This window comes from Malus domestica, chromosome 02, assembly GCF_042453785.1.
Source record: "Malus domestica chromosome 02, GDT2T_hap1".
Lineage (NCBI taxonomy): Eukaryota > Viridiplantae > Streptophyta > Magnoliopsida > Rosales > Rosaceae > Malus > Malus domestica.
This window is the reverse complement of record NC_091662.1, coordinates 11,559,624-11,585,779: the sequence shown is the minus strand read 5'-3', so window position 1 is coordinate 11,585,779 and position 26,156 is coordinate 11,559,624. Positions and strand designations below refer to the sequence as shown.

Genomic DNA, 26,156 nt, shown 5'->3' with positions numbered 1-26,156 from the left:
AGTTTAAAAGCTCTCATCGATGCTATCAGTTGTATTCCACAGTTTAAAAGCTATCATTGATGTTATCAGAAATTCAACAGCTAATTTTGGTGATAGTTGTTGTAACCTAAAAGCTCAAGTTTTACCTTCAAACGCATGCAGTCATCATCATGATGCACCATTCTGCCGAATCCAAACGTGCGACGATAAAGGAGTAGACTTTAGCGGATGCAAAGTTTTCTAATGAACATAACAACTCAGCCTAAAAGACACACCAATGGAAGAAGAACATTGGAAGAAACACTCATAAGCAAATTTTATCCTCGTCGTCCTAGAAGATTCTACATAAGAGCAACATGTACCGGCAGTTGAACACTACCTCCTGCCGTGCCTTCACGCCTAGCCTTGACAATGCAACATAGTAGCCTAACGATGCCCCGAAGGCAGTCGAGCACACTTTAGCCGCACCTATTCCCTCATTCGAGATTTCTGGCACTTGCATGTTAACGGCGCATCCAACTACAAAGGCTCGCGAGTAGCCGTGGTTGGTGGCAACCGACTACTTCACCAAATAGGTGGAAGCAGAGCCCATGACGACCACGATTCAGACGGACATAGAGCGCTTCATATGGAGGAACATCATTTACCGATTTGGCATCCCTTAATCCATCGTCACCAACAACGGCCTGCAATTCGTGGGCAAAGATTTGGCGAAGTTATTCCAAAAATATGGCATCAAGCAGCATATGTCCATGCCGAGATATCCTCAAGGCAATAGGCAGGCCAAAACATCCAAAAAGATGGATCTCATCTGGGAAGGTCCGTACAAGCTCAGCAGAATAGGCGACAAGAGTAATTATACCCCCGCTACCATGAAACAATAAAAAGATCGAAAAGTAGTGGAGCGCCTACAATCTGAAGAAGTACCATGTGTGACCTCCCACTACATCAAAGCCCGAAGACTCAAGAAGCTCGACGGGCACCACCTCACAAGTCGATGACTATCCAGTTGTTATGCAGTTCCTACCTTACAGCTAAGTTCTTGTTCGTTTCACTCGTTTTTCAATGAGGAATTCAGAAGTAATCACAACTTGGCTCGGCTGCATGCTTACAACAACTGATCACTCCGACACTTCAAAAGAAGACTGCGCCCTTCTTAGGGACCAATCGCAGGAATTACGCCCCCCGATAGACCAACCATGCTCTCCAGTGCGAGAGGGTAAACTAATTGCTCTCCAGTACGAGAGGGTAAACCAATTCCCCGACACCCATATGGGTCAGCTCTCCAATATGGGAGGATAAACTTTACACTCCGAATATCCAGACGTGGATGAGCTTGGCTGCCCTAGTATAACTAGATGCACGATGGCTTACGCCGGGATTCCTAGAAGTAGCCGCAATGGTCTTTTTCAAGGCTTAGCTAACTGAAGGATTTTGGGTCTCTTGGCCTAATCCGTGGGGAACTAGGCCCTAGAGACGGAGATGGCACATTACGCAGTACATCCGATGGACGGCTGCCCTGGCATCCTAAAGCTGCTACCGAGTGCACTAAGGTATCCTACGGATTCCGGAAGACTGCCTACGGCTTGCCCCTCGAGCAGTAAAGCCGCGCTAGACTTATACAACCGCACATTCTTGTGAAAGGTTAAACAAGCTAGCGCACATATACGAAGTTTTATCCACTGCCGACATGCTACGTAGTCGATAAGCTTCACCTCTGCCAAGCGCGGAACAACCTACATCAAGTCTTAAAGTGTTGTGATACTTGCTACGTAACCTACGAAATTGAAGAAAGTCAATGTTAACAGCCTAGTGGTTACGCGGACTTGTCTGCTTCTGTAAGTAAGGCATCCGGTTGCCAACCATATGGCTAACAACTTTGCAAAGTTCTACACCAACACCTACGGCTGCATAGGCTACGCGAGCTTGTCTGCTTATTAAAAAGTAACATGTCTGCCACTGGTCTATCAAGTCTAAAGGTTAGGGCATGAACAAAAGAAGTGAAGATGAAGAAAAACGAAGGAAAACATGTTTATAAACAACTAGCAAAGGCCGAATGAGTTCAAGCAAAACAAGAGCTACAAGGAAAAACAAAGAAAATCCTAAAGGCTACCTAAAATACTACACTACAGCAGCTTGGACATCCCACGACTACTCGGTCGCCACACGTTCAACAGCCGTAACGCTCTTAGCAGCGGCATCATCTAGCGCTTCACCCCCGGCTGCCCCAGCCTGGGCACGAACTTCTCCAACTACTTCACCAATGGAAGCCTTAAATGTAAAAGCAAGCAAGTCTTCCGAAGAAATAGAAAAGGTCTTAAAACCTCAAACCCATCCTTCTCACCCTTCAGCTGCTCATTCTTCTTAAGCAGACTAACACGAACGCGCTGCAGCTCATCCACTCCCCTGTTAGCATAAGCAGCGAAACGAAGCTCAGAAACTGCAAACTCAAGATCTTGAATATGAGGTATGTAACATCCAATCTCATTCTCTGCACTTTCATGCTTAACTTGGATCGCGTCAAGCCTAGTCTTCAAGTCAACGATCTTTTGGCGAATGGTCTCAAGCTGCAAAGGAGTGGGGGCAAACATATGAGACCCCTTCAAAGCAACAAGCTCAGAATCTGCCATAGTATTTGTCGTCTCCTTAGCAGCCTTGCTATATCTGCATCATAGCAAGCCGAGCAGTCCTTCTATAATTGGGTCGTATACTTCGCAAACAAGCTTGGGCAAACACCTTTCTGACGCCATTAACAAACTTGGCACAAGCGTCCATGTTTTCAAGAGATCTGGTTTCAAAAGCACATAGATCTCAGCAGCCCCTCCAGAAGCAGGCTTAGTGGATTTCTCACAGCTGCCTATGCGAGCAGTCTTCTCATTCCTAGCAGGCGAATCAATCTCAGCAGCATAAGGAATGGGCCTTGGCGCCACTTTAGCAGCAGAGTCCACCTTATCGCTCTTCATAATAGCGAGCCTCTCCAAAGGTGAACCGAACTTTGCTCCCAACAGACGTCTTGGTACAAAATTCAGCACTAGGGGCATGACAGAACCTTTATGCCGAACAATCCTATCAGCAATCGTACTAGCCATTCTTGACATGGCATGCACCACATGCTCAGATCTAGCAGCCTCATTTTTCATCCCATTGGAAAAAGTCAAGTCAATCACAAGCCTGGAGACAATCGGCGAACCCGCACAAGCGAAAGAAGTCTTTGGTTTTTTCTCAACCGGCATCTCTTGAGCAGGCAGGGAAGATCCATTTTCCCACCTACACTTGCAGCAAGATCCACAACAGTGATTGGATGAGCCAATGCATCCGCCTTGATCCTATTCACCTCATTTTTCAGGAGCAGCTTACCTTTCTCTCAGCGAAGAGAACTAAGCAGCCAACGACATTCATGGTACTCAGCAGGGGAGCTCAACCCAGCATTCCAGTAGGCAGGAGGCCTGCATGCCCAACATTCCAGCAGCCCATGAGGCCCGCGACCTCCTCATTTCTCTCAATCACCGGCCTAGCTCGTGTTAGATCCAAGAGCCCAAAGGAAACGAGACTTGCGACTCGCCAAACACTGCACCCCAACGCCACAATATGTGGCCCCAGCCGCACAAAATGCCTATGGCTTTAGCCAAATTGAACAACCCAACCAGTGGTCCCTGCCACAACACCTTCTCGGCCCATGCCGAGCCGACTCCTGGCCCTTGCCAGCCGACGTGTTACACCACCCCGACGGCTGCCCCGCGACAACACTATCCAAAAAGAAGGCAAGAAAACTTAAAATTTTCTTACATCGGTGCGGCACGGAGAAGACGAAGAAATCAACGAAAGACGATCATTTGCACGGGCAAGATGTAGAAGATTGCTAGAGGAGGGGGAACAAATATCCTCTAAGCTGTCTCTCTCTTGTAGGGTAGAATAAACCGCTTTCCAAAGTTGATTTAATAACCCACTTAAGGTGGACTTAAATAGGCTTTGGGAGAAATTTATTTCCCTTTCCTAGAAGGATCTAATTTCCTATTAAAGAGAGAATCTACATCAAAATAGAAAGCAGTCTTAAGTTTCCTAAAGCAAGAAAATCTCTACACCTGCTGCCCTTTTCTGCGAGCAGCCCAACAGGTGTGGGGGCATTTGTGGAGCCAAAAATATTCACAAGGCGACACGTGGATTTTGGGAAAAAAAGACAAAAATACCCTTGAGGTATAACGAGGATCCTACGTGCGAGTAGCAAGCAATCATCCTCAACCAAGTCAAAAATGCTCCAGAAAAGGTAACCAATTCCAAATTATCTCATACATCCACATTTTAGGTAGTTATTTCATAACCTACCAATTGTCCTACATAAATTGAGATAATTGACAAATTAATGGGATTATTACTCATTAATTTGTCAATTAAATTAGCCATAACACCAAAAAACACCCTAAAGGCCGGTTATCTCTCTCCCAAAAGAGGGGCCGGCCATCTCCTTTATTTTCCCACTTTGACTTACCTTTTTCACATCTAATTAGCTAATCTTTTTAATTGATTAGTTGATCATGCCATAAAAATCATATATTCATTCCTTTTTGTAATGTTAATTAGCCAATTAATATATTTATCTAAATAATATATTTAATTGCTAATTAAAAGTCATCCATTTAACCCCAAAACTCCCAAATGGCCGGCCATCCTAGTGGATCTCCCCATATTTGCCCATTTCATCCCACTAATTAGCTAATTAATTTGGCAATAATTCTATTTAGCCAAATTAATTAGTCGATTAACTACATAACTCCTAAAATTACCATCAATCATGAACAAGACCCACAAACAAGGCTAGGTGGCCGGTCCTCTCTCACCCTAAGAGGCCGGCCACTCCCCTATTTAAACCCTTCTCTTCTCTCCAAAAGAGGATTCGAACACTTTGGCAAAAATTCCAAAATTCTCTAAACACTCTTTCTCTCTAAATTCTAACTTTGACATCAGAGGTTCTTCGGCCAAAGCCCCCCATTCATTGTGGGTGCGTGAGGCTCTTGGCCATAACCAAATGTGTTATTTATTTTGTAGGTGCAATTTTGTCCAAGATCAAGGAGGAAGAAATTTGCATCCACAATCACATGTTCAATATACCAACTGATACTACTGTGTATGCATGACTGTAATAATGTGTATTGTTATGCTGCATACACGATACCATACAGTATATATACATGTATCTAAGTCTGGGAATGCTATATATATCTAGTAGAGGCGATACAAAAAGTTTATGGTTTGACTAAATTGGCCAAAATACGATATGAGTATTGTGTGGGTATATGTTGAGAGGCCTGACTTGATTGATCATCATGATGCAGCTCATACTGAAAACTAAGCCAAAAGCACTTTCAAGTGACTCCATTTTAGCAGAACTGCCTCTGCAATGGTACTGTTTGTCGAACCATGCATATCTTAGCTTTTGGAGCTGTTGATTTTGGTTCTGTGGTGAACTGAAGTTTGCTTTCGTCGGGTAGCCTGCTTGCATGCATGTGTTGATTTGTGGAGCCATGAAATATTTACTACAAGATTGTCTGTCGAGTCGGTCGACAAGACAACCATATAGCTTCTTTAATTAGGTACAGGAGCTTTTTTTGTCCAAAGCATAAAAGCACAATAAAGAACAAATTTATTAAAAGAGAAATTAGATTTTTATTCTTTATTTTGTTATTTTATTGATTTTTTTTTAAATTTTTTTTCAGGATCTTTAAGTATTAATAACATTATTAATTATTTTAATAATAAAATATTTTTTATTTCTAAATATATTTATTTAGTGTTAAAACTGTTACAATTGGTATATTTATATTTATAGCTAAATTTTTTATCATATATTTTTATTTTTAGTTTGTACCAATTTTTAATTTGCTACCCTTTTGTAAGTTGTACCGATTTTCTTTTCAGTTTTAATTTATACCTATATATTAATTTCTTTTTGTGCCCATAATTTTTAAAGTTTTATTCGTATTTATACCCATATTTTTTTATTTATTTGTACCCATTTTTTATTTTTCTAAATGTACCCATGCTAATTATATGTATAGAAATTTTATTTGGACCCAGTTTTCCTCTCTTTAAACCCAACTTTAATATTTTGTTACCTAAACTCTCTAGTTTACCCCCATAAATTATAAACATAAATAAACTGGAAAAAGAAAAACTCATCAAACCCATTTCCCGACTGTTCTCTTGCCTTCTGGTGTCTCCTCCCTATATTTGTTGGGTTTGTCTCCCTCTCGACTGTTTTTTTTCCCTGATATTCTCAATGTGTTCCCCCACCTCTCCCACACCCACCAATTCTTTGCGGTGGCTACTCCACCAAACATCCATTGAATCTTTCCATTTTTCTTCTATTGTGCGTGATAGGGCCTTGCTGTTAATAGGCAAAACTAAGCGGCATCGTCGATTCTGTAAGTGACTTGTTGCAGAAGTCCAAAATGGAGTCAAGTGGATTTTGTATTGGGTCGGGTTGTTGAAGGCGATGGTTGATTTAGCAATCCTGCCTAACTACTTCTATATGCAGGAGAAGGAAGAGGGAGGAAGGTCTAAAGTGGTGGCGATGTATGTGGGTTCTATCTCGGTTGAATGGGTGTAGAAAGATATTTAATTTTCAGTTTCTTATTTTATTTTGTATAAGGGGTAATATAGGAATTACATAAAAAGTTTTTTGTAGCTGGGTGTAGAAAACGTATTGTTGGGTCTAAATAAAATTACCCTTATATGTATTTATTTTATGTTTTAAGATATATCAGTAGTTATTTTTTAAAATATGTTAATAATTATATGGGTATGTTATTTTCTTGCTATAATTTTGTGAAGAACAATCTTACTCCAATATTTATTTTCAGTATTTATTATATTTTAAAAATATTATTTGAATTTGTTTATTGTGGGACATTAAATGCATAAATGCATGAGTTAGATCTCTTAAATGATGTTAAGGACTTTAATCAAAATATTTAAACAAACAAAATTTCAGTCTAACAAATAAATTGATTAAGAACGGGAACCAAAATGACCCTTTATTAAATATCAACCTCATGTTAGGTATAGTCCATTTAGGGTTTCAATTTGCATGCAATGCATGGCGGCCCTTTATGCCTAAGATGGGCTCCTATATTTTTCTTCACAAATTTTATTTTTCCTGATATAAATCTTCAGAAACCTTTAAAACATGAACCCAAAATGATAACGTCATTTCTAGGCCTCACGAAGGCCCAAAACTATTTATTTATGATGCACGATCGATGCATGCTTCATTGTTTCAAACAAGTATTTGAGTTCTTGTTCAAACATTATGCTAATGACTAATGAGAGCGTATTTTATTTTAAACTAAAAAGGTTGACCTCTGTCTTAAGGATAATTGTAGCAGATGTTGCTTAAGCTTGAAGCTGTTAGACTTTTGTACTCTCTCAAGAAAAACTAAACTACGCGGTAACTTTTGTTACAAGTAACATTTTTGAAATTTGTCGGCTTTTAAATCATTTGTGTGGCATGTAATGTTACTGTAAATTGTAAATAAATTAATGAGGTTGGCTCCAAAACATAAACAAAAGAAAGTAAAAAGGCGACTAAGATGAAGAAGATTTATAAGCTTTTCAACGAAACAATTGGGTTAAAAAATGGTATTGACTTTACTGGAGTAGAACAATGACACGAGGCTTGCCTCTCGACGATTATTGCTCAAGCCAGAATAGAACATCAAAGCCATTGTAACAAAGAAAAGGGAAATGTTAAGAACATTCTCTCAAAGTGGAACTTTCCATCACTTTATTGTTTAACGTTAATGTCCATGCTAATATTATAAAATATTATACAAAAAACATAAAGTGACAAAGAGTTTATAGAGAATTTCACTTTTGAGAGTCTCATTAGCATTTCTCGATAGAAATATATATGAAACAAGTGATTATGAGAAAATGTCAATTATGGCCAGCATGAGTATATGATTGGAAACTCATTTATGATCGGATACTCATTTATGAGGCAAAGACTTACGTGTCACGCTATTTGTGAGAAAATCGTACGTGTTAATGAATATATCTTCTTATTTCTACAAATTACATGACGAGCTAGTGATGTAAACACAAAACATTTATTCCTAATTATTCTATCTCTATGCATCCGATGTAGTAACGAGAGATACATAAAAATGACGAGGATAGTGGTGTTCACGATGTTACATGCAAGATCTTCCATATTGTTTCTCATATAAAACTAACACTAATGTCAATCACTACTTAGTGTTGACCCACCAGATTAAGAAGATTGGGAATATTTACCTATTATAAATATCTAGATGAGAATATTATTAGAAGACTTTTAAAACAAGTCAGACTCAAATGAGACTGAGTGATTAGAGTAACTCCAGCTCTCTCTAAGAGGCTGGTCCAAAGCTTAAAAAAATAGGCTGGCACTCTAAAAATTCACTCCATCCCACAAAATAGACCGGCCCAAAGTCCACCCCAGAATGGGCTGAGTGAGGAACTAGCTTATCTGGCATCATGCGTCAGCCACATCTGATACTTTTTTGCGGCTGACGCTTCCAGACTTTAAAAAAATGTCAGAATCTCACCGTGGGCCACATGTCCACTTTTGGGCTGTTGGATTTCAACCTTTTTGAAATCCAATTGTCCAGCTTAATTAACTTAATAAAAAAATTACAAAAAATGGTTTAAAAATACAGAAAAATTAAACGATTATATATATATATATATATATATATATATATATATAAATTGTTACATCCCACATCGTCTAGGGGAGTGGATCTTGTAAACCTTATATGTATATTCCCATCTCTACCTAGCACGAGGCCTTTTGGGAGCTCACTGGCTTCGAGTTTCATCGGAACTCCGAAGTTAAGCGAGTTCGGGCGAGAGTATTCCTACGATAGGTGACCCATTGGGAAGTTTTCGTGTGAATTCCCAAAAACAAAACCTTAAGGGCGTGGTCGGGGCACAAAGCGAACAATATCATGCTACGACAAAGTTAAGCCCGGGATGTGGTGGGGGCTCAGACGAGGATGTGACAAATTGATATAAGAGCCAATCCATGGCCGGAGGTGTGCCGATGAGGACGTCGGGCCCCCTAAGGGGGTGGATTGTTACATCCCACATCGTCCAGGGGAGTGGATCCTGTAAACCTTATATGTATATTCTCATCTATACATAGCACAAAGCCTTTTGGGAGCTCACTAGCTTCAGGTTCCATCGGAACTCCAAAGTTAAACGATTTTGGGCGAGAGCATTCCTGGGAAGTTCTCGTGTGAGTTCCCAGAAACAAAACCGTAAGGGCGTGGTCGGGGCCCAAAGCTGACAATATCGTACTACGGTGGAGTCAAGTCCAGGATGTGGTAGGGACCCGGGCCGGGATGTGACATAAATACCTAACCATCTTCTACAAAAATTGTACTTTCGGAAAATCACATGTGGCGTGACAAGATTGGTTAAAAATTATATCAGTAATTAAAAATAAATCTTTTTTATTTATTATTTTATAAAAAAATTAATAATATTTTATAAAAAAAAATTAATAATATTTTAATACGAATTCACTATAATTTGGGCCAGCTCGTTTTTAAGGAATGAAGATGCATTTAACCACTTACTGTTCATTGAGATCAATTACTATTCATTTGGATAAATGCTTCTTTGAGTTGTGACGGGCAATTATTTCTTAATAAGAACTAGGATTGACAACTGACCGTAACTAACAGTCTTCCACTTACTCTTCTAAATGTGACGGGCCATAGATGTTTCTTGTACTATTGAGTTTTCATTCGACCTTACATGTCACCACTGACTTCACTTTTAGAGGTTCCTTATGCTTTTAGTCAAGCCACCCACAAACCAAAAGCCAAGGCCATAAGAAAATAAAATCAAAATAAACCTTGGAAAGCCAAACCGATCAATTAGACGGAGGCCCCTCCCTCGCAAGGTTTTTGCAAATAAAACTTTTTAGTTAAAATAGTCTTTATAATTGATATAATTCATTACCTTAGTTTTTGAGTATTAAAATTGATAGAATTAGTTTTTGAGTTAGTCTACTGTCAATCATTTTGACTATTCTGTAAAAAATCTCAGTTAAATAAGGAAAAAAAAGACTAAAATACCTTAATTTTTGAGTTATTTTGACCTATTGTTTATTTGTATGAGGGTATTTTTGTCGTATTGCTCCTTATCTAACATAGATTTTTAATTGAAAGATCAAAATGATTGACGATGGATAAACTCAGAACCATGTTTAGCGATTTCAAATCTCATGACCCAAAATAAGAAATACAATCTCAAATGAAAATTTTAGCTAAAATGACAGATAACTCCTATCCTTTATGACTATGAAACATGTGCTACAAACCAAATCTTTCAATTGACCACCATAGAGAAAATTTTAGCTAAAATGCCATATAACTCCTATTCTTTATGATTATGAACCATGTGGTACAAACCAAATATTTCAATTGACCACCATAGAGAAAATTTTGGCTACAACCCAAATCTTTCAATTCACCGTCATAGAAAGCCAAGGAATTTTTTTTTTGGGGGGGGAGACCCCACAAAAGTTGGTGGGAGCAGCAATGATATTTGTTATGAAGAGATTTTTTTAGTGAGAAGGATGAACATGATGATAGATCACATGTCACTAAATAAATAGTGTGATATATATGCTAAAAAGTTAATAACATAAAAAGTAAAAATTTCACCCCACAAAAGTTGGTGGGAGCAGCAATGATATTTGTTATGGAGAGATTTTTTTAGTGAGACGGATGAACAGAATGATAGACCACATGTCACTGAATAAATAGTATGATATATGTGCTAAAAAGTTAATAACATAAAAAATAAAATTTCCTACCACTCTTATTAAAACACGTGGTATACCACTTGTATTATCGTCACAATTAAAAATTTCTTTTTGTTATGAAACTAATTAGGGTTTGAGACTTTCTTTTTGTTTTTTCTTTTTTTGATAGAGGTCGTAATTTGGACTTTTTTCATTTTTCTAATTTTTGTGTCGTTATAATAATTTCCCAATTTGGACTTTACTGTTCTCGTACTGACGACCCTCCGAAGTCTTCTTCAATATGGTCTGCGCATTGGAGGAGAATTGTCTGTCCTCCTGATTGTGTGGTCACGGTTAAACCACGTTAATATTTTATATTATTATTTATTTTTATCTTATTATCTCTATAAAAAAAATAATATAAAATATTAACGTGGCTTAACCGTGACCACACAAAACAGGAGGGCATGAAAGGGCACCGAAACTTGGAGCGCAGACAATCCTCCTCCCTGCGCATTTGCAACTGCAGCTTCCTTTTACGTTTTACTACTGGTCCCTATACTTCACAAATTACGAGAGACTTCCACACGATTGGTGTTTTTATATGTCCTTCGTCAATTCAGTAGGATCTTAGCCGGATCATTTTTGTGAGATTCTGAAAATTATTTAATTATATTTGTTCATCGTACGGTAAAAAGTTATTGTAATTTTTTATTTAAAATTAAATATAAACAGTACATGATAAAAATTAATCGCACGATATACGAAAAATAAATGTAATTAAAGAATGTTTAAAATTTGCACAAAGATAATCCGACAAAGATCCTCTCTCCTTCTTCAATAAGCGCGTGACGAGATAGAAATGACAAAAGTTCACCGTTTATTCATCTATAGCACGCAGCACAACCAGCACAACCAACGGTGGATACCAAACTACCATCATTCAACGAAAAACTTGTATAAAGCTGTTTGATCACATTATTTTAAAAATACTTTTGAGACCGAAGTATGAAACTTTCTGAATTAATCTTATCCGACTTTATATTGGATTATTTCATATGAAAAGTCGTTTTAATCAAGCTTAAGCTACATGGTTAAATTTTCCTTCTCCAAATTCATGCGTTGAACATCACAGCCGTCAGAGGCAGGTGACGGGGAGAAAGTGGTGACGGTTGCTTTTGCTTTTGCTCTCTGGGGTCGTGGAAGACCAAGAGAGCCTCGTGCACGTTGACTGGTATTGGCATCTCTCCCAAGGTCCAAAACTAGCAGATAAAAGTAGCGGTTTTTTCGTTTTGTACTGCAAAGACTTGGATACCCTTCGTGTGGGGGCATGCAGCAGCAACGCTTTACTTTCTGAAAATTGTAATTTTAATTTTTTTTTGTTATTCTTTTTTCTGGGTGCTTTTATTTTGGCTTTTTGGATATGAAAGCTACTTCATTTGATTGGTGTTTCTTTGGTTTCTGCGGTTTACCCAGAAGGAATCTAATTCTGGGTTTTGTTAATCTGAATAGTTTGTGCAGACCAAAGTGTTTGTTCTTCTGCTTTCTGTTTTCTGGGATAGCTTCTCAACGCTGAAAGAAGCTGAATTCTGCTGGAAATTGGACAACTTTGTGGGGATTTCAAGGTGTTTCAGAGAGGTGAATGTTTTGAAGGTAATATTTTGTGTGGTTTAGGAATTGGGTTGTGGTTATTTTCAAAATTTAGTCTTTCTGTCTGGCTAAAGACTGAGGAGGAAGCTTGTGAGCATACTTCTGATTCTCCTTCACTGGGTGAGTCCCTCTTTTCAGTTTGGAAGGTAATATTTTGTGTGTATTTATATGTTCTCATTGGCATGTATTGATGTAAATAAAAGAAAACACAGATTGAAAGGGGTCCTCCTGCATAAGTTTTTGCAGTCTTCAACTTTATTCTCAAAGTCGATCAAACTAGTGCAAGAACTCAAGTATTATTTAATAATTTGTAAGAACTTTAGCAAGTTAGTATGTGAATCTATGCGGCGTAAATGAATCCAAACATGAACGTTTCCCTGTTGAAGTTATCGAATTTGGTCTTCTGTGATGATTTTTTTGTACCCGAATTCCGTTACTGGTAAACAACTCGTTTATGCTGCATAGAAATGAAATTGGTTTTGTGTCAAGAGCTCTGCTAGACTCTGCATATGGTTCTTGATATGGAAATGTTATAAACTTTATAACCTAATGCTTTAATGTTTACCATTTCTGACTAATGCTTTAATGTGAAACTATAAAGTTTCAAATTTGGGTTTGCTCCGAACTTGTGCCTGAATTCACATCGTTTTGCATATGGATTGACGTTTATGGAATATTAGATTGTTTTCATAATATGTTACAAACACATGAAAGTAACCATCTTTTTCTTATTGAATGCCCAGATATGAGATAATTTCTCTCAAATGGGTAACGGTGCTGCTGAAGTGGTGGAGGCAGCGAGAAAACATCATTCCTTTAAGGTATAAAATGCTAAATAAGTCTCTTATTTTGTTGCATATGCGATGTTTAATTTTGAAGATGCATTCATTGCATCGATTTCTGATCAACTTTTGTCACTTACAACAAGGGACAACTCTTCTTAACCAAACTAATGAAATTGTGAATTGTTCTAGTTTGTATTTGATGTATGAAATATGAAGTCCAAATTTATACACAGCTTGTCGTTTTTTTGGTATCTGTCCCCGTTGGTAAAGGCATGACTATTTTTACAACCAATAGCTGATTTTTGGAAGGAGATAATATGGTGCTGTTGGCAAATATAAAACGTGGGACGAGAAAAACCACGAAATTACTGATCTTTCTTCAAGATAACAGAATATTACCCTTACGCTATTTCTGCAATTGTGTGGAAAAAAAAAAGAGATGTTAAGATGTATTTAACTGAGATCTACTTTCAAGAAAGTGACAATGATCATGTTTCCTTGTAATTCTAATGGATACTCTGAGGAACCTCATACTTGAGATTATGTGTCCTTAAACTTTTTAAGTGTACTTATTTAATTGTTTAGTCATATTAGTTAGAAATTTTTACATAATTGTTATTCATGGTAACAGGTTCATCGTTTAATGTGCACGGAACTTCTGAGGTTGGTAGATAAAATCTCCAGGATATTTCCAGAGATAGAAGCAGCTCGACCTCGCTGCTCAACAGGAATACAGGCTCTATGCTTGTTAAATAGTGGAATTGAGAAAGCCAAGCTGCTTCTTCAGCATTGCAGCGAGTCTAGTAAACTCTACCTGGTTTGTACCTTTGGATGATTTAGTGTAAGAAATTACATGGAGTGAGATGAATTCTGTTTCTCTCCCTCTCTCTCTCTCTAAATGGCTCAATATTGTAAATCGCTATTCAAATATTTAAAAAAATTATTTTTGAAATTAGTTGCTGGAACGGCAGCTGCAATTGCTCCCTACTGCATCCCTTTTTAGGATGTTTTTTTTTTCTTTTCTAGAAAACCTCTAGAATTGTTTCTGCATTATATAGTCATGTTTCCCAATGAAACTTACATTTGAGAAACTCTCTTTATGAAGCTTTCTCCAACGCCAACGGCTTAGCTGTGTTGAAATGCATAATCAAGGAATTTCTTTAGTTTTGTCATTACGGTTTATCCAATATGAACTGTGTACCTACCAGTCATTCTGCGGTTGACTTGCAGGCATTTACTGGGGATGTGATAGTTTTAAGATGTCAAAAGTCAAGAAACTTGTTGGAGCAAAGTTTACGGCAAATTCAGAACTGGGTTCCAATGATGTTGGTGATTCAGGTTCGTCAACTTACATTCCCTTTTTCCTACTAAAATTTGCATGATCTTTTTGTAATTCCTTTTCCCACAATCCAAATCCCTTTAGATTGGGGTGCTGGGCATAGACCTGCATGCAACAGTATCATTGCTCAAGTCAAACCTTTATAGATATTATCCATCTATCAAAACAATGTTGAAGGTTTGACGTCCTAGCCTTTGTTTTTTCTTTTCTGGAAGCATATTTTGTTAATGATTTGGGGCTTTTTGTTTAAAAGTAAAGTCGGCTGGGCTCGAAGTCACCATGATCTGTGTCATATAATTTATAATTTTTTATGTTGGTTCATACCAATTAAGTCTCAGTTATTTGGTTGAGATGCTGATGAAATGTCATTTGCAGATCTCTCAAATAGCTGATGATCTTAAAGGTGCATCATTTATACTGGACCCATCTGAAGAAGAAGCAGGGAGGGTTGTTCGAGAATTGCTTCATAGTGATTCTTCTCGATCAAACCAAAGGGAGGATTCTGAAATCAAGGCTCTTCAAATTGCATCCTTTAGGCTCCATATTACATCATCGAAGGCAATCTTAATGGAGAAAAGATCTATTAAGAAGCTGCTAGATAAAGTTGGTGACAATGAAACTCGAAAAAAACAGATTTTGACTTATTTCATGTATCTATTGAATAAGCATGGAAAGTTGATAACGGGAAAGCAAACAGAGAGTGCCTCAGAGCAGCAACAAGTATCATTTGTTCCTGAGAATTCTGGAAATGGTTTTGAATCTAATCAACACGCTGAAATTGAATCTCCCGTTGGTTATGGCAAGTCCAAGGCACAAAGTAACTTGTTTCGTGGAGCTGTACCTCCTGAAGCATTTATGTGCAGAATATCTTCCAGAATGATGTACGATCCTGTTGTCATTGCTTCTGGACTAACATATGAAAGGATGTGGATACAGAAGTGGTTTGATGAGGGTCACGATACATGCCCAAAAACTAATATGAAACTAAACAACCTGTCATTGACTCCGAACATTACCATGAAGGAGTTAATATCAAGTTGGTGTACACAGAACGGAGTTGCCCTTCCTGACCCAAGTGTGCAACCAGAAGCCCTCTCATGGGAAACCTCGTCCACTTCCATTGCTAGTTTAGGCAGCTCTATGAATGATCTTCACCTACAGATGGACTTCAGCAATATATCGTTTGGGTCCTTAGATACCAGTTACAATTCAGACTCATCGCGCAATAAGATTGAAAATGGCTTGAGTTTGGCGCAGAACGACAATGATTCTCTGAACTACCAGAATGCTAAAAAACGCGAGACAGGTGTACAATTTCTATCTGAACTTGGTGAACTCCAATGGGAATCCCAGTGCAAGGATGTCGAAGATGTCAAAAACCATTTGAAATGCAATCCTCAAGCTTCCTATGCTATTTCATCTGAGAATTTTGGTGAACCTCTCATCAAATTTTTGAGGGAGGCACATGACCTGGACGATGTAAAAGCTCAGAGGGATGGATTGGAATTATTAATGACCCTTGTGAGCAAAAGCAGGTAATTTTTTTATTTTGTAGCTGGGAATTCATTACTCTTGCATGCCTAAGTTGTGGTCTAGTGAACTGTTTTATGCATCAAATCCATACTGCAGTTGTTTATTAGATTCTTTTAATTTCGTTTTTGCTGCCTACTGTAGAAATGGGATACCGTATCTACGCGAAGAGGCATATAATCTGCTGGCATATTATCTTGATTCAAAGGTAACCGAAGAAGTTCTTGCCATACTGGAAGTTGTGTCTGGCCACCAGTATTGCGGGTCTAAGATCTCAGAATCTGGTGCACTTACATCCATTCTAAAACTCCTTGACTCCCAGAACAAAGATTTACAAGGACAAGCCGTTAAGATTTTGCGTAACTTGTCCTTATCTAAGGACATTTGCTCAAAAATTGTATCTTTGGAGTGCATACCAAAATTGGTTTCTTTCTTGAAAGATGACGTTCTTTCGGGAGTCTGCATTTCTATATTTAAAAATTTGTCCGATACAGAAGAGGCCAGGATTTCGATTGCTGAAACACATGGATGCATTGCTTCTATTGCTGAACTCCTCGAGACAGGCAGCAGTGAGGACCAAGAGCATGCCGTTGATATCCTCGTTTCTTTATGCTCTCAGCGCGATGAATATTGTCAGTTGGTCATGCACGAGGGTGTTATCCCATCGCTTGTCAATTTATCTAACAAAGGGACAGAGAGAGCAAAGACAAGTGCGTTGGAAGTGCGACGGCTCTTAAGAGACTTCAAATATGCCGATGAGCAGGAATGCTCTGGATCTGCTGACCTTGATGCATCCAGAGACGATGGAAATTGCTCTACTGAAAAGAAATCATCAAAGACTTCAGGATTCTTTGGAAAGAAAATGTCCATGTTCTCAAAAACCAGTTCCCATGCACCGAAAAAGAAGAATTGAAGCCTCTCTGGCGGTTTGCTTCTTATGCCATAGCGTCTCCAAATCTCTTCCGCCGGGTAAGACTAATTGCTTCTAGGCTGGAGCGCTTTGTGGTTCTTAAAAAGTGAGGAAAAGTTGTTGGATACAATCTGTGATTTAATTATATATATGCTAATAAACAATAAATGTGAGTATAAAATTTATTGAACAGAGTATGAACAACGAAATAAATGTAAATAGAAAAATTGAAGATCGAGGCTTGCGTACCGCAATGTCCTTGAAACAGAAATTTCGTCCCTACTCAGTGCTTGTAGTTCTACAGACGTCTGCTTCACCAGGATTCAACGATTAAGTTAGAATTCCAGCACCGGAAAACTTAACTTCTGGCGAATTTCTGTGTGGTTCTCTCAGAAAGCATGTTTATAATTGCAGAAGAAGAATATTGATTTTTCTGTGTTCTAAATGTCATGCAGATGGATGTCTATATAATAGAAGGATGCTCGCAACAAGTATGAGAATAGGATGTCTGTTGGGAGACATCTTCTCTAGAGGGGTGCTTTGGTCTGTGTTCTTTCTGAACTCTTCAGACTTCATCTGAGAGGATGAGTCGGTTGGTAAAAAAAATTAATTAATTAAATTCGAAATTAATTAAATCCAAAAATAATTAATTAAATAATTTAATTATTAGAGCCCATTACCAATTAATTAGTGCACCCCAAAGCCCAACATCAAAGGTGAGCTCATTTTTATTCTTTAGGCTTATTACTCCAATAACTTTTTATAAAGGACAAAGCCTTATAAAGTGATAAAATCTTTTGAGAATGACCAATGTGGGACAAAGAAATTTCTACTCAAACTACTCAAATTTCCAACAAAAGTATCCTCACGTTGCAGGTAAATACGGTGGGGAGTTGACAGGCTTCTGTAATCATATACCAATTTTCACATAGGTTTTTTTTATCGGGTTTCTAGATTTCAGCAAAGTCGTGGGATGTTATTTGATGCGCTTACCTTTTGTCATTATAATTTGCCTGGTTTTGTAAGGTTTTGTGAGGTTTCACGTTTGTTTCAGTTAAACCAATGAACAATGAGCCGGGAAAGACAATCCTGCTACGCTCTTGCGGTCGTATCAGGACGGCTTCAGAAGCTCAGGAGCCGGAGCTTCAATGTGCAGGCGCTGGTGCTGGATCAGATTTTTATCTTCTTTGTATGTTGTCACGCAGTTGATGGTAAGTTGATACTTGGAGATGCATTAGTCAGCTGGTTGCCTGGGTTAAGTGCTCTAAAATAGCAAGCGTCGGTGAAGTTCAATGGGAAAAGGTACAGTTTTGAGAATCCGGGCTGAATTTTTGGAATCTGTGAATCGTGTTCGTTCATCGTACATTTTAAATATTTTTATTTAAAATTAAACACAAATAGTACCTGACAAAAACTGATTGCACGATATACGATAAACGAACATAATTCACGGATCCCCAGGATCCTCGCTAAAGGGATCCAGAGCGGATCCTGTTGACAGTTTTGAGAAGGAAGATGTTAAAACTCCCAGCTCTCTGACATGAAGTATTCCACGCCCAATCACTTATCAACTGTTTCGAACACAAATAAAAAAATCCAACAAGATAAAATTTTATTTCACAAGATGCATTTGATTAAGTTCTCTTTTCTCAATCTCAAGCATTGGTTATTTCTTTGATTAACACATTCTTTCAAATCAAACGAGATGCGATTTCATTTCTAGTAACCTGTGGGCCATATATTCCCACGCAATTTAACCCATTAGATCGTTAACTCTAATCTCATTCACCCTCTACTAGTTATTGGCAAGTCTCCAACTATTACATGATAGAGAGCTGTTAGTGACATTTCAACATGCTCCGACACACTCTCTATGTTCCTCGTACAGTGAAGAACGAGTGCATGAAAACTTTTTTGGAATGTCAATTTGTCAAAGACATGCAAATGATAAGTAACTTATTGACTTTAGTTGAAGAGAACAATTGTTTCGGTGGACCTTTGTTAGAAAGTAAAATGGGCATCTACATACTGTTTATTGAAAACTATATCGGGATAATATAAAATAATAAAAGCTGGAGTAGCTCAGTTGGTTAGAGCGTGTGGCTGTTAACCACAAGGTCGAAGGTTCAAGCCCTTCCTCTAGCGCAAAATTTTGCTTTATTCAATTTTTTCTCCCATAAAAACGGCCAATTTAACCAGCGCCACAAAAACTTCTCCTTTTTTTTCATTCATACCCCTGAAACAATTCAAATTCCTCACCGAGGTAATCACTTCACTTTTGCGGATTTTGGATTTAGGGTTTTGATTTGATTGGTTTCTCTGCTATCCAGCTAGGCTTTTTTGGGTTTTAGGAACTCGATCAAATTAGGGTTCTTTTTCTTCTAATTCCTGTTCAAAGAATCAATCATAGAAGAGGAGGCAATGGCGACGGAGTCATCGGAGGGAGAAGAGGATGCGAAGCTGACGGGAGGGCACCAGCTGCTGGTAGTCGACGACGATCTCAGAGAAATGGGCAAGAAGGCTGCTTGGAGCGTCAGCTCCTGCAAGGCCGGCAATGGCGTCTCGTCTCTCCGTGACGACAATCTCGACACCTACTGGCAGTCTCTGCTTCAATTCCCCTTTCCCTTTTTCAGTCCCTAAAAAATTTGAAATCTTTGAACTTTAATTTTGTTTGTTCTTGGTTTGCAGATCCGACGGTGCGCAGCCTCATTTGGTGAACATTCAATTCCAGAGGAAAGTGAAGCTCCAAGTACGTCTGAAAGTTCCAATTTTTCAGTTGTTTAAAAATCCAAAATTTAATTTTGACTGATGGTTTTTTATTTTCCCACCAAAAATAAATTTCAGCTTGTTGTTCTCTATGTGGATTTCAAGCTTGACGAGAGCTATACGCCGTGTAAGATCTCAATCCGAGCCGGCGACGGCTTTCACAACTTGAAGGTAGTGTGTTTATCTCTTCTGGGTGCTTTTATGCTTGGTTAGTTGGTTTGAACAGTGAATTATTTGCAATTGTGAATTAGGCAAGTCGGCCAAGTCAGTGTACCCCGAGTTGAAATTCTTATAGATTAGAGTAGTTTAGAATGTTGCTTGTACCAAAAAGAAAAACAGTTAATTGTTCATATATTATCTTTCGTAATATACTGCATTGTGATGCTGGCATAGACCCAATTTGGTTAACTTTTGGCTATCTTGCTGCAAATGATTGTAGGACATAAAAACTGTGGAGCTTGATAAGCCAACGGGTTGGGTTCATATATCACTGTCTGGAAATGATCCAAGGTATGCAGTGAAACCGTTGTTTGTTTTCGAGCATTTGTAGTCATGCATATTTCTACATGTCGTTTCTGTATTGTTTTGATTACAATGCATTGTTGTGTCATTCCATCTGTGCTCGAATTTATATCTTGGTGAGTAGTGGCTTGACAAGGTTGCATTGGAAGGGCTTACATGAATGATGGGTAGGATATTGTTGTTAACAATTCAAAAGTTAGTTGTCCAATTCGTCTTCTTGATCTGATATCTAATACTTAATTGAAAAATATTTAGAACGTAACTGTTCTCCCTTTGGGAAACAAATTGGGTTAAATGACATCTTATTTCATTTTACGATAGCACAAAAGTCGTGATATGAATCTAAGACAAACAAATCGAACAAGTGATCGTTCCATTTCCTTTCAATGTGGTTCAAGGACATGACAGTAAGATAAGCTTGCATCCGATTTGCTTGATGAATGATGATGATATGCTTAAAGAAACATTTGCAAAAATAGATGGTGGTCATGTTCAATTTATTAGACTATCGTTCGAGTTTTGAAATCTTCTGTGCAAATATGTTTGGCAGGGAAACTTTTGTCAACACTTTTATGTTGCAAATCTCTGTGTTATCGAATCACCTGAATGGGAGAGACACTCACGTTCGCCAGATCAAAGTTTACGGCCCTCGACCGTGCGTCTCCTTATCTTTTCTTGCTCACTGATTACTGATATGAGAAATAGTGTGAATTTTTTTTAAAATTTATTTCATTTAAAATGTGCACCGCAGGAACCCTATTCCACATCAGCCGTTTCAGTTTACTTCAAGGGAGTTCATTACCTATTCTACTGTGAGATGAGAAATGCGATCCGACGAAGAAACAAAGAGACGGGAAATGCCGGACCTTGAACCGAAACTGGACGGAATCCCTAAACCACATTCTAAGCGCGGCGAGGAAGTTTCTTTGTAATATTTGTAACATTTTGAATCTCCGATGTAATGTTCACTGGCAATAAACTGATGTTTGATACGTTCATTACATAATTTGAATTTTCAGCCGAGTTCTCTAAAGCTTCTTTGACTTTTGTGTCAACTTTATAGCCAATTTACACAACTTGACTACGCTCAGGTCTGCCGGCAACATTATTAACTTGAAACGTCGTTGTCCGACAGTAGTAGAGTAATGAGCATATGCTTGACCATTAGGCTTTGACTTGATCAAGAAGTAATTAGCTTTTAGAGAATACTACTTATGAGATGCCAAAGCCATGCAATAAAGCAAGAATCCAAGAATCCATGTCGTTTACAAAATGAAGCATGTGTCACCTAAAGTGCCGCGCATGACTCATACGAATATCTTTAATCATCGTTTTCGAGTGCGAATTTACTTTAGATCTAACACTTTTTAAGCATATCATTTTGCTAGATTTCCCTCATCATTAGTTGAAAACCTGTCGCTCATTACGTTGAAAATCCGTCGTATAAGCGTGAAGAATTGGAGATACTTACATACAATTAGAGATACTAGTGAAAGAGTGTTGAGTTTCTACTAGTACGTCCTATGTTCGAAACTCCCCATTCCCTAAATTTTCTTAATAATAATATTAATAAGAGAAAATTGTAGTAATGGTCCATCAACTTTAATTCAATTGCTCTAATTGGATTAAAGTTGAAGCACCATTTTTCTAGTTGAGTTAAAGTCAAAGGAATCATTGCTACAATTTTTCTCATTTAGTTTTTCATATTTGCCCCTTGATTCAGTCTCATGTGCGTGACATGTGACTCATTTTGACGGAAGTTCTAATGGAGTTGAAGAAAATGACTATAGCTACAGGTTTTGAGGAGTTAAAGGGACCAACCGTCATAAATTTTTAGTTGAGGGCCCATTACAAGTTAAAGTTGAGAGACAATTGATACAATTTATTCTATTAATAATAGCTGCGATTTTTAGAAAATGACTCATTTTGATTGAAATAGCTGCGATTTTCAGAAATAAACGATCAAGCACGAAGAACTTTTACATAGAACATGGATATGGTTCGAAATTACAGAACAGAATTCAGCAAATGACGATCATGTTCTACAACCAAGTTTTTCATTCACACGCTGGCTTGGTGTCGAAGCTGCTTAAGCAGATCGCAAACGCTTGGAAACAGGACAGCGGGTAGCCATAATCCAAGGTGAAGATGTCTTTTCCAATCTTTCCAAACTGTAGGATTACCCTCTCTTGCTCTTCAGCCGAAACGTTGTGGGACGGATCAACAGCTGCCACAAGCTGGAAGTTTTTCACAGAAGCCACTGTAACGCGTCCTCTAAAGTTAAGGCACCAGCATTGTAGCTGCTCATGCCACCTAGGAGACTTGTTTTTCAAAACCAATGGCTCTGCACCCGGGGCTGACACGTTTGGCTCCGAGAGGGTTGTAGAGCTGAACTCTGCGACCAGATCCTTTTCTTTTGAACTTGGTGAGACAGCAAATTGTTCGTCATAGGCTTGTAGCAACGATGTTGGTGTTGGGGCGGTGCCCCCCTCCTGAATGGACGAGACAGGAATGGAGTGCATAGCACAATGCATTCTCCTTGGACCTCTTGTGCAAAAAATATTGAGCTCGTAAGAGATGTTGCCAACGCTGTAGTTACACGCTGGTACTCTTGGAGATACCTGCTTAGAATGGAACCTTCGAGATGATCGATTTTTTGGTTTGGGTACCGCATCACATGGAGGCTGGCTGTCGTATACGGTGAACTTGGTACCCAAAAAGTTGGACCTGGTAAAACAATTGTTGAATGAGTTTTCGAGAACATAAGTTAAGAATAACTTGACTGAGATATTTGCAAAGTATAGTAGAGCACATTTACCTCAATTTACCAACATATGCACTGCTGGCTCGAGAAAAATCATCTGAAACCAAAGATATAACGAACTCCGTGCTTGTTGCCCTTCTGATCCTTTTGGCTGCTAGCAATAATTTATCTTTCTCACCCTCAGCTGTCAATTTAATAACACAAGTGAACACCATGTAGCAACTTATAAGATTTCTTTTCATCAGACACTTCTCCGTGGCATATAATCTAAAACAAGAATGTTAAAGGAGCAAGACATCTTTAGAAATGCTATTCAATAAGATTGACGGAAACGTACAATAAAACCAACTGCAATCCACAATGACAAAGTTACATTTTCTCTAATAAGAACACGACTTACATGGTGCCAGACCATAGTACAGATAAAATGTGGAAGTTCCTCTATCCCTTCTAATGAAGCACTGTATTGGAGACTGGCGAGGCCCCGGCTACACAAAGCACACCACAAGAAAACACTATTTCAGAGGAGGCAATCAGTACAAGTAAGCACAAACTTTAGAGGTATTAGAATAAAGCAACAGACCTGCTTCAATGAGATTGGAAATGTGAGCCTTCCACATTGCTCAGGAGTTTTGACTATCTCCCCCGTAATGTCCCTCCATGACTTACAAACTGAACCACAAAAAACAACGACAGCTCGAGCAGGCCACGAGGTTTCACTTTCTTCTACCCTCTGAATTATGTCCAAAAGCAATTCCGGAGGCAAGTTTGCCCACTGACCCTGCTGAATCACATCAGTTGGAGGGGTTGGAGCCATATCAGGAGCAATATGCGACAACGTCCTTCTATGCCAAAGCTTCCGCTCACCAACTCGCCTTGACATGCTCCCAATTCCATCTTTCATCTCCCGCAGCTCGCGAACAATGCCTTTGAACGACATCTACACATAGCATATCAATCAGAACATAACGCCAAATCAAAGAGTCAAAACTTTTACAAGGATTTCGAGACCAAAACCTTAGCAGGCAGGCAAATTCTAAAGTTACCATCGAGTAATGAATTTAAACCCATTATCCTTGATTCAAATTCAAATTGTGAAACAAATCGGCCACAGTTTTGACATTAACATTGGCTACGTTCGAGAGAAATCTTAGGATAAACAGCATAATTCCTCCACTCCAAAAAGTTCCAATCTTTTTTCTTCCAATTACATTTCTCTCCTCCATTTCATAACCTCTTCAACCCCCATAAACAATATCTATACATAAAAATCTGTAATTTTTAGAGCAAACTAAAACCCATTAATTTTATCAATAAAAATTGAAAAAGATAATTACTTCTTAAATCTTTGCCAACCAACCAACCAACCAACCTGTTAAACTAGAGCCAACCAAAAGATGGGGAAAAACAAAGAGCCAACCAACCTGTTAAACCAGCCCCGAAACTCACAGCAGATATTTCACGACGGCGACGAAGACTCCAGAAACCGAAGGCAGAAGGCAGGCGGAGGAGAAGCTTTCAGAACGTCCCGGGATCGCAAATCGGAGAACCACGGCCAAACTCTCAGCAGCAGCACCCGACCATGATGTTCTCCGACTTGGGGTCTCTACTTCGAGGCCCTCCTAGATCGCATTCTCATTGTCGCCACCGCATTCTCCTTTCCCATGTCAGCACCGCCACCACAGAGCTCCGATCGGCGCCGGCCCAGCAGAGCAGACCAAAAGAGTTTCGGTATTTCGCTCGCTCGAAACGGATCCGATGCGCTTTTTTTGCGCTTTACGCATTTCGGTGGTGGTTTAATAGTCCCTTAAAATGATAACATTGAAATTGTGGGCTGTAAATTTTGATGGAGGGAATCCGGTGTGTCGTGACTCGTTTTCGTACACGTGGCAATAGTTGTCTACTTTTTTCTTTTTTTATTGATTTGATTTTATGGATCCAACAAAAAATAATAAAATAAGATAATGATTTTATGAAAGAGGCATTTGTCAGTTTGTTTTTAACTTGTATAGAGCTGCTAATTTTCTCCTTTAACTTTAATTTTAACCGATTATTCTTTATATTTTTGTAAGTAGTCGATTTTTCTCTGAACTTTAACTTTAACTAATTACCTCTTAAACTTTTGTAATTAACCAATTTTTTCCTAAACTAAAACTTTAGTCAATTACCACCTTAATTTTATAAATAACCAATTTCCCTCATTGTGTTAGATTTTAAAAATTTTCATCGAATTTCCTGGGGACAACTAACTAACTTTTGATTGATTTGATTTTATGAATCCAACAGAAAATAATAAAAAAAGATTTGATTTTATGGAATTTGTTCTGTAATGTTAGGATTTAGTAGGAAATTAGGAACTTTTACAGCAAATAAAGAAAATGTCCAACCAAAAAATAAAAATTGCATAACCCTTTTATGCTACGCACATCCCCTAATCCAACAAGCTTTTGTCATAATCTAATTGGAAGAAACCCTAATAAGAAACTTTAATATTCTTAACTTTAACTAATGCTTCATGTTTATCCTATAAAAAGGGTGCAATCTTGTCATTGTTGTCAAGTTCAAGTTAATCAATGTTTGATATTATGGAAAAGGATCATTGCCGGATTCCGTGATCGTGACCGTTCATCATATATCATATGGTCATAAATCATTCCAAAATTTAAAATTTAAAATTAAATATAAATAGTACCTAACAAAAACTGATCGCACGATGTACGATGAATAGTCACGATCACGGGATTCTTAGAATCCCTAAAAAAAGAATCCAGCGATGATCTTTTTCTTGATATTATCTAGTGGGATGTTGTTAACAAACTTCTCATTTTACTTTTTCGGCTCTTTCTTATCATATAATGAAGCATGGAGATTCGAATTGTTTATTTTTAGTCACTTTTTAGGATCATCTTTTCAAAAAATTAACTAAATTTTAAATTATTTAGTCATATCTATTGATTATATAATACACGAAGAATGTTTCGTACTAACACATAAAATTTTGACAACGTTAATCAAACTATTAAACGATTTCTAATTTAGTTGATTTTTAAGAGTTTGATATTTAAATGAGGATTTAAAATTAGACAATTTCAATCATCAGGCAATATTGCAAAACA

At 38.1% G+C, this 26,156-nt stretch overlaps 3 protein-coding genes and 1 non-coding gene across 9 annotated transcripts; 3 read left to right on the top strand and 1 right to left on the bottom strand.

The window, feature by feature from the left end:
- The first annotated feature begins 11,765 nt into the window (after positions 1-11,765).
- Positions 11,766-17,259, top strand: LOC103401407 (U-box domain-containing protein 5). Of its 5 annotated transcripts, none has more exons than XM_017324447.3 (7): positions 11,766-12,008; positions 12,287-12,544; positions 13,168-13,245; positions 13,841-14,026; positions 14,440-14,547; positions 14,924-16,083; positions 16,223-17,259. In XM_017324447.3, exons 3-7 carry the CDS (start codon positions 13,189-13,191, stop codon positions 16,989-16,991), a joined length of 2,280 nt encoding a protein of 759 aa, XP_017179936.2. In that variant the 5' UTR covers positions 11,766-12,008; positions 12,287-12,544; positions 13,168-13,188; the 3' UTR covers positions 16,992-17,259. The 5 variants fall into 5 exon arrangements, with proteins under 5 accessions (XP_017179936.2, XP_070671480.1, XP_008338360.2 ...); XM_070815379.1 differs by having other exon boundaries at positions 11,778-12,008; positions 12,287-12,427; XM_008340138.4 differs by having other exon boundaries at positions 11,979-12,136; positions 12,287-12,427.
- Positions 17,260-19,059: 1,800 nt separating this feature from the next.
- On the top strand, positions 19,060-19,133 carry TRNAN-GUU (transfer RNA asparagine (anticodon GUU)). The gene has a single exon. It is a non-coding gene; the product is annotated as a tRNA-Asn (tRNA).
- On the top strand, positions 19,062-21,309 carry LOC103401397 (anaphase-promoting complex subunit 10). The gene is made up of 6 exons (XM_008340115.4): positions 19,062-19,588; positions 19,677-19,737; positions 19,833-19,925; positions 20,194-20,264; positions 20,827-20,931; positions 21,028-21,309. The coding sequence occupies exons 1-6, from the start codon at positions 19,410-19,412 to the stop codon at positions 21,095-21,097; spliced, it is 579 nt and encodes a 192-aa protein (XP_008338337.1). The 5' UTR covers positions 19,062-19,409; the 3' UTR covers positions 21,098-21,309.
- A 922-nt stretch (positions 21,310-22,231) lies between these two features.
- Positions 22,232-24,854, bottom strand: LOC103401387 (tubby-like F-box protein 5). 2 transcript variants are annotated; one of them, XM_008340106.4, is made up of 5 exons: positions 24,465-24,854; positions 23,624-23,980; positions 23,441-23,528; positions 23,095-23,224; positions 22,232-23,003 (listed from the first exon to the last, which is right to left on the bottom strand). In XM_008340106.4, exons 2-5 carry the CDS (start codon positions 23,978-23,980, stop codon positions 22,334-22,336), a joined length of 1,245 nt encoding a protein of 414 aa, XP_008338328.1. In that variant the 5' UTR covers positions 24,465-24,854; the 3' UTR covers positions 22,232-22,333. The 2 variants fall into 2 exon arrangements, with proteins under 2 accessions (XP_008338328.1, XP_070671466.1); XM_070815365.1 differs by having other exon boundaries at positions 23,095-23,307; positions 24,465-24,802.
- Positions 24,855-26,156: the final 1,302 nt, after the last annotated feature.

Excerpts from the sequence above, each read along its gene's own strand:
- LOC103401387 (XM_008340106.4), bottom strand. The coding sequence starts at position 23,980 with ATGTCGTTCAAAGGCATTGTTCGCGAGCTGCGGGAGATGAAAGATGGA. Across the intron at positions 23,225-23,440 it reads GTACTATGGTCTGGCACCAT|CTGAGGGTGAGAAAGATAAA; the intron begins GTAAGTCGTGTT and ends TTAAATTGACAG. Across the intron at positions 23,004-23,094 it reads GCATATGTTGGTAAATTGAG|GTCCAACTTTTTGGGTACCA; the intron begins GTAAATGTGCTC and ends TTGTTTTACCAG.
- LOC103401407 (XM_017324447.3), top strand. The coding sequence starts at position 13,189 with ATGGGTAACGGTGCTGCTGAAGTGGTGGAGGCAGCGAGAAAACATCAT. Across the intron at positions 13,246-13,840 it reads GAAAACATCATTCCTTTAAG|GTTCATCGTTTAATGTGCAC; the intron begins GTATAAAATGCT and ends TCATGGTAACAG. Across the intron at positions 14,027-14,439 it reads AGTCTAGTAAACTCTACCTG|GCATTTACTGGGGATGTGAT; the intron begins GTTTGTACCTTT and ends GTTGACTTGCAG.
- LOC103401397 (XM_008340115.4), top strand. The coding sequence starts at position 19,410 with ATGGCGACGGAGTCATCGGAGGGAGAAGAGGATGCGAAGCTGACGGGA. Across the intron at positions 19,738-19,832 it reads AGAGGAAAGTGAAGCTCCAA|CTTGTTGTTCTCTATGTGGA; the intron begins GTACGTCTGAAA and ends AATAAATTTCAG. Across the intron at positions 20,265-20,826 it reads CTGTCTGGAAATGATCCAAG|GGAAACTTTTGTCAACACTT; the intron begins GTATGCAGTGAA and ends TATGTTTGGCAG.